General features: G+C 36.6%; 1 protein-coding gene across 2 annotated transcripts in view; it reads right to left on the minus strand.

Annotated features, from left to right (window-relative positions):
- Positions 1 to 7,673, minus strand: part of LOC107656062 (S-adenosylmethionine mitochondrial carrier protein-like) — a 65,927-nt gene that overhangs the window by 42,745 nt on the left and 15,509 nt on the right. For both annotated transcript variants that reach the window (XM_016443733.1, XM_016443732.1), the window contains exons 4-5: positions 3,126 to 3,230; positions 2,872 to 2,919 (exon numbers count right to left, since the gene is read on the minus strand). In XM_016443733.1, coding sequence (XP_016299219.1) covers positions 2,872 to 2,919; positions 3,126 to 3,230 — 153 coding nt within the window. The remainder of the gene's footprint in view (positions 1 to 2,871; positions 2,920 to 3,125; positions 3,231 to 7,673) is intronic.

The raw sequence follows: 7,673 nt of genomic DNA on the forward strand, positions 1-7,673 counted from the left end.
TTCAGCAGGGGTGCATTCAATTGATCAAATGTAATAGTAAAGACTTATACATTGTTAAAAAATATATTTTAAATAATTTTAAAGGGGTCATAGGATGCTACATGCACTTTTACAAGTAGTGAAATGTGTGTTGGCAGTGTGTGTACACAACCAACCTATAATGACAAAAATCCAACCAGTGTTTTTTTTTTTTAATCTGGTTAAATGATTTCCCCTTTCTCAAATCGAGCCGATCTCAGATGCCTGTCTGTGTGACGTCACACAGACAGGCCCCTACCACGATAGTTTGATTGACAATAGCGTTTCAGCACAGACTGGAGTGGTGTCTTACCTTAGACCCACCCTGAGTGAGCTGTCATCAGTCCGCCATTGTTTCACCGCCGGAGCAGATGTAAACAAGAATGACTCCTAAGCGATTGAGGTGTTCTGTTGTTGGATGTAATAATGAACATAGCAGTCGTCTCCCTTTTTCCTTTTACTCCTGACATCTGAGCCGCTGAACTCGCAGTGGATTACATTTGTTTCTGAAGGGAATGCGCCCCCAATCTACATAAATGTGTCTATGTTTGCAAATTGCCTTTCCTAATAATGTGCTAATTAGCAAGTTTCACGATGAATGCGGCTAAAGTAAACAGTCTCTCTGAGAGCAGCTCGGAAGAGAGGGGCGGGGTCAGCAGAGCTCATTAACATTTAAAGTAAAATGCTACAAAAACGGCTTGATCTGAAAATAGCTGTTTTTGACAGGGTAAAAAAATGTGTTTTTTATACTACCATTGAGAAATTTTAACCAAACTATGTTACAGATTTTCATTAAGACCCTAAAGAATCATATCAACTTGTGGAAAATGGGCATCCTATGACCCCTTTTAACATGGTTTCACAAAAATAATAAGCTGTACAACTGTTTCTTGAGCAGCAAATCAGCATATTAGAATGATTTCTGAAAGATCATGTGACACTGATGACTGGAGTAATGATGCTGCCATCACAGGAACAAATGACATTTTAAAACATTAAAATAGAAAACAGTTATCTTAAATTGTACTAATAATGATTCACAATATTGCTGGTTTTACTTATTTTTGATCCAATAATAGTCTTGGTGAGCATACGAGACTTCTTTCAAAAACATTGATGGTAACTGTTGTGATTTACCCTTGACTATTAATTTATATTGACATCATGTCTCATGTGTGACAGAATTTCTTTTCACGCCAGGGATTTTGTTTGTCATTTAACTGCTTGCATCCCGTCTCTCTTCTCGTGATCAACTAGTGCGTATCGGTGGGCTGTATCTCATCACAACCTCTTGTCCAGGGTTCTTTAATGAATCTGCATAATGGAGAAGACCCCAATTAAATCCTTGCGTAAGGAGGACTCGGCATCCAGAGTAAACAAACTTACCCTGACAGGGTTGCGGTGCTGGATAAGATAGCGGGCCGAGAAAATGAATTAGCTTCCTGACACACGTCAAAGCCAATCCCAAGGAAGAAGCGGGGCACCTCTCGGCACCTCTATTTTATCTGGCCCTTAGTATTCAGCCTCAGCAGCCTGCTCTCATCCAAAATCTATTCATTTATTCAGAAGGCCTTGGAGAAATCAGAAAAAGCTTGTTGTTCTTTTTTCTTTATGTCCAGATGGAGTTTGCGTGAATAACGTGTGTTAAGCGAGGCGGAAAATAAGTACAGGATGGCCCCGCAGTGAGAGACAATATCACCTCACGAAAAAATGAGTGTCACCTTCATGCAGACAACAAATTTTATTTGATTTCGGATATTTCACTCCCTTTATCTTTGTCTTCTGTCAGTATGTGACATGAAGGAGGAGAAAATAAATTCGGAAAACAAATGAAAAAATATGAGCTTTGCCTATAACTCAATACGCATTATCATGCGATGCAGGTGTGCGAGGAAGCAGATGATTAATCAAAGGGCGAGAATGAGAGATCCATTTAAAAAGGCATCTTCTCTTGGGTGGGAGAGGGAGGGATATGGTGTGTTTCACCTTGTGGTTGCTCTTTCTGCTGCTTGTTCCATTGCTAATTAGTTTCATTAGCTACATAAATTGTTAATACAAAAACAAAAAAGATTAAATTCAGAATAGAAAAGGGGCAACAACTTGCTTGAGGGAACCCAAAAATAAAAATGTAATTTAAAAAACTTACTGCAGAACACAAAAAAGACCGTTTGAAGTCGGTTTTAACTGTTTTTAACCATTTAATGAAATTCAGTTAAGTTCAAAATAACACTGAAGCCATTTGACTTTCATTTTATAGACAAAAAAAAAACACTGAGACTGAGGTTAGAAATGACATGAGGGTGAGTAAAGTACAATTTTTAGAATTTTTTTTAATTCAGTGAACTGGCCAAATGGGTTTGCAAAACATTCAATTTGCTTTTGTTTGGACCGTTCTTTCACTGATTTATCTTTAGTTGTTTCTCAGTCAGTAAAACAAGCGGACAGTATTGAGATGCTTAAGATCACAGAGAACAAACAGCACTGGATGAAGTGGATATTTACCTACAAACATTCTCATTTGTTTTACAACCTTTAAAATATATCTGAAATCCTCTTCGTTCTGCTCATGTGTAATGTTGCTCTAACTGACCATTTGGTCTGAAGTCTTAAACAAGTGTGCAATAGTTACATTAATACTAGACATATTTAATCAAATTAAAACATTGAATATATGTTCATGTTGAATTTTTTTACTTTTTTAGTTTTTGCACAAAAAAAAACCTGTGTGTACCCTCCTGCACGCAGCCATGTATTTAAGAGGTACTCAAATCAAATGTCAATATCAAAAGCATTTGTATAATTATGTGAATAACAGACTATCAGTACATGATGTGTAGAGGAAAGCCAGCCTACCTCCCTAAGTACTGTACTGCCATAACCTCTGTACAAGCCTCTGAAACCCTGCAATGAGAAATCAGAAAGGGTTGTCATCTCTAAGCAAACAAAAAGACATGGTATTTTCGTCTGGTTTTAGCTGGTTGCTTTACAAAATGACTTGTTTATCAATCAATCCACCCGTGCATCTGTCTATAACATGACAGCTCAAGTGAACTCAATTGCACTGCAAGTTCACTGTAAGTCAAACTGACGGTATACACATACAATACCTCTTCTTGTAGTGTATTCAGCAGCACCCGGTAGGTATTAAGAGAGGGATTGGCCTGTGTCCTCTGCTTTACTACTTCAGTCGGGACACGGATCAGACAGGCGACCTGTGTAAGAGAATGTCAAATGGTCAAAATGGTCAAAAATTTTGACAAATATGTCAAAAGAGAAATACTCAAGTACACAAAAGGGCTGTTTGAAAATAGGAAATAAAATAACAAATGTATAGTTTATAAAAGCATATTAATATTTACAACTGAAAAAAAAAATCTAAAAGTGGATCAGGACAAAATACATTTGGTAAAATTTCCAAAAGCAAAGCCTTGGATTTACACATTTCAAAATAATAGATAAAAACTTAAGTAATATATAAAATTACTTTAAAATTTGTTTTAAAATTGCATTTTAAAAAGTTTTGCGTAAAAGTACTGCTTGGAATATGACCACTATCTACACACACACACACACACACGCACATAAAATGTGTGTATACATATAGTGTGTAGTGTATATGTCAAATGTTTCTTAAAATCAATAATAACAGATCACACAAATAAAAAAATTAAATAGTAAAATTCATTTAAAAAAAGTTATTTTTACTTTAAAAAATATATACCAAAAAGGAGGGGGAAAAAATGTGATTAAGAATATGATTTCTGAAAATGTCTTAAAAAAAAAGTAATTATCTGGCAAATTAGACTCCTGTATTATTAGAACACATCACAACATCTCACCATTAACACAACAGCATTTAATTGTACATAAACGCAGTCATTATTAATATGTTCATGTAAGCAGTATTAACAATAAAAACTCATAAACGACTAACAAAATGCCCACAACTCATACCGTAATGCACAACAACTGAAATATAGTCTCCTATATAATTCTACTAGTAAACATGCTTTGTCAATAGCAGAAGTGTGGCATTATTCAAACTCATTCTTCACAGCCACATCCCCCTCCAAAACTACACTTGTGGTGCATTACTTCTGATCCTCTCCATGCTGGGGGGCGGGAATGCCAGCGTGAACCGAGGATGGAAAGCAATCTCCGCAACCACAGGGAGTTCAACGGGCCCCCCCCCACCAGACCCCCAGGCTCACACTGGATCTGTGGTGCTAGATGTAATGTCTTCTGAATGACAGAGCGGGCGTGGGGTGCTACTACGAGAGAGGTCGGGTCTGCTGAGAGCCCAGCTGACAGCCTATAGGCACGGTGTGTGTGAACAAGCTACGGTAGTTTGCACTCTGTATGACTCTGGCAGGCGGCAGAGCATCTTCTTGCACACTGCAGTTACCGAATGAATGGCCACTTGGCTTACAGAACAGCATGCAAGACTATGGTACGGCCGGCGTGACACAAATGTAGAAGAACCAGCTCAGGGAATCTGTATTTACATCGAGAAAAGTAAGCTCAGTTGGAAAGGTTTATATTTTAAGGCAAACGCGTGTAGCAAGAGTGCCATCCAGTGGTCAAATGGGGGAACTGCAACCATCGGTCTGTTAGGCAAACTGACGGACCATTTTACTAAGCTCATTACATTCTCTTTTTGCTAGGGTTAACATTTATGAAACACTAAACATCGCGTCTCTTCGTGTAATTCTCAAAAGGATCAAAATTACGGCAGTAAATAGAGAGGGAAGTGGATATGACAAGTAATTCTTTCAGTAATTGAATTGGCGTGCGTGAGTGCGCGCTGCAGCAATTTCATATCATCTCACAGGGGAGTTGATGGAGGACTGGTGAGAGATTATATCAGATCAATTACCGGCATTGTGTATTACTGGGTAATTTACAGAGAGCAGTGAAGAGGAAAACTAGCTGAGGACGTTTTAAAACAAGTGGAAGTCGAAAAGTTTCGCTGTGTTTATGGACGTAGGCCTACCTGTATGTGACCAGTCCCGCGATTATCGAGGTAATGACTTTAAGGCAGTTTTACTAATTAGTTTACAAATTAAGGTCTAATGGTTATATTGTTTATTGTGAGATGCATTTATCTTTATCTGGTAGTCATTTGGAGGCGGTTAATTAGTCGCTGCCTCTGCTGAAGCGCGGGAACCCTGAGGACTAAACTCTCATTTCCATGTCGACGCGACGACCAGAGGCCAGCACTCACCACGACAGGAAGGTCGATGAAGAAGCGGGGGCAATTAAAGCGAGGCACACTGCTTATTTTAGCACTAGGTGAATCAGTTCAGAGCCGTTTGTCTTTCCTCTTGCTGTTCTGTACAACACACACCTGCAGAGGGACGACTGAATGCTGCACACTGATCAAGACATGCAAACACAATTCAGTTGTTTTGATTTGCCTCCATACTTTATACAGTAAAACATATTTAGTTTCACTACTATTATTTATGAACATTTATGTGAAGTTTAATAAATAAATAATCACTGTAAAACATGCATAATACCTTGACTAATTATACCTAACGCCATATAATCAGTTGTTTCTGTGCATAAGTAACACAATTATGATATATTATGCATTATAAAGTCATATCTTTTAATTAACTATAGTTAAAATTATAATAACACATGATCATTCTTAACTATTCATGGTTATGCCAGGCTGCAGAGTTAAATGCAAGATCTACATGCTATTTAACGTGTTATATCATGCCTTAAATTACCTTACACCACAAGGTGTAACCGAGAATTGATGTAAATTTATTATAACTGGTTAAAATGAAATAACACTTTAGAATGCATTTTGTAAGGCATTAATTATTCATTTGAATAAATTTAGGATTTAAATTATATATACAAGTTTCAAGTAAAGATCAACGGAATGTTATAGCTGCACTACCATTCAAAAGTTTAGGGTCAGTAAGATTAACGCCATATAATCAGTTTCTGTGCATAAGTAACACAATTATGATATATTATGCATTGTAAAGTCATATCTTTTAATTAACTATAGTTAAAATTATAATAACACATGATCATTCTTAACTATTCATGGTTATGCCAGGCTGCAGAGTTAAATGCAAGATCTACATGCTATTTAACGTGTTATATCATGCCTTAAATTACCTTACACCACAAGGTGTAACCGAGAATTGATGTAAATTTATTATAACTGGTTAAAATGAAATAACACTTTAGAATGCATTTTGTAAGGCATTAATTATTCATTTGAATAATTTTAGGATTTAAATTATATATACAAGTTTCAAGTAAAGATCAACGGAATGTTATAGCTGCACTACCATTCAAAAGTTTAGGGTCAGTAAGATTTTTTTTATTTATTTTTTATTATACAGCAAGGGTACATTAACTTGGCCCTTAACTTAAAATTATTAAATAAACTTGGAAGTTTATAATGTAAGAAAATATTCTTTATTTCAAATAAATGCTGTTCTTTTGAACTTATCCTGAAAAAAATGCCCTTTTTCCCACTATTAAGCTAAATGAAACTGTTTTCAATTCTGAAAATAATAAAAAAAATTTCTCAAGCAACGAAATCTGCATGATTTCTGAAGGATCATGTGACACTGAAGACTGGAGTAATGGCTGCTGAAAATTCTGCTTTGCATCACTATAATGGCCGGACTTACCATTGGGCTTGAGTGGGCCCCGCCTTGTAGGGGCCCTCGCCTTTGCCCGTTTATGTTTGTTTGATTTGTTCGTTATATGCCAGTCAGAATTCAGAAATTATTAGCCACATTTCCACTGCGCACGCAAGATCTAAACGGGCCAGCCGGGACACATAGTGGGGAAGAAATGTCATCAAAATGATTTTAAATAAAGAAATAGCAATTTAATGAGTTTCTGTTTTTATAGCATAGTTATGCCTATGATATAGGACTTAGCCTATCACAGTCCTGTTTTGTTTTTTTGTTTTTTTCGAATATCTGCACGATCGCAAATGTACATTAAACAACAACTTACAGAGTAACTTTCAGACACAAAATTCCGTTTTGCTTCGTCAGAAAGAAAATAGAACAAACAGCAGAACCGCTGCGTCTCCGAACAACAGAGACAATGATAATTTCTCAAATGCTCACACCTCATTTCTTTACAGAGGATGATTCTATATTACTATATTAATGTTCCACTAAATTATGCGATCATCTGATGAGTTTTGAGCGCTCTCTCGTCTTACTGCCATTACACATAGTGGGGAAGAAATGTCATCAAAATGATTTTAAATAAAGAAGTAGCAATTTAATGAGTTTCTGTTTTTATAGCATAGTTATGCCTATGATATAGGAGTTAGCCTATCACAGTCCTGTTTTGTTTTTTTGTTTTTTTTCGAATATCTGCACGATCGCAAATGTACATTAAACAACAACTTACAGAGTAACTTTCAGACACAAAATTCCGTTTTGCTCCGTCAGGAAGAAAATAGAACAAACAGCAGAACCGCTGCGTATCCAAACAACTGTTTTGTTCCTCGGCGTTACACGGACCAGCAAATGATTCAATCAGGCTATAAGTGCTGTAAGTCGTTTGCAAAGTTAAATGAATCAGCTTTTTAAACGAATCGGTTGATTCAACTCACTCATTAAGACAGTCACTTGCTGCCACCTACTGGCGGTTGT

Source organism: Sinocyclocheilus anshuiensis, unplaced genomic scaffold, assembly GCF_001515605.1.
Source record: "Sinocyclocheilus anshuiensis isolate Anshui unplaced genomic scaffold, SAMN03320099.WGS_v1.1 scaffold51, whole genome shotgun sequence".
NCBI lineage: Eukaryota > Metazoa > Chordata > Actinopteri > Cypriniformes > Cyprinidae > Sinocyclocheilus > Sinocyclocheilus anshuiensis.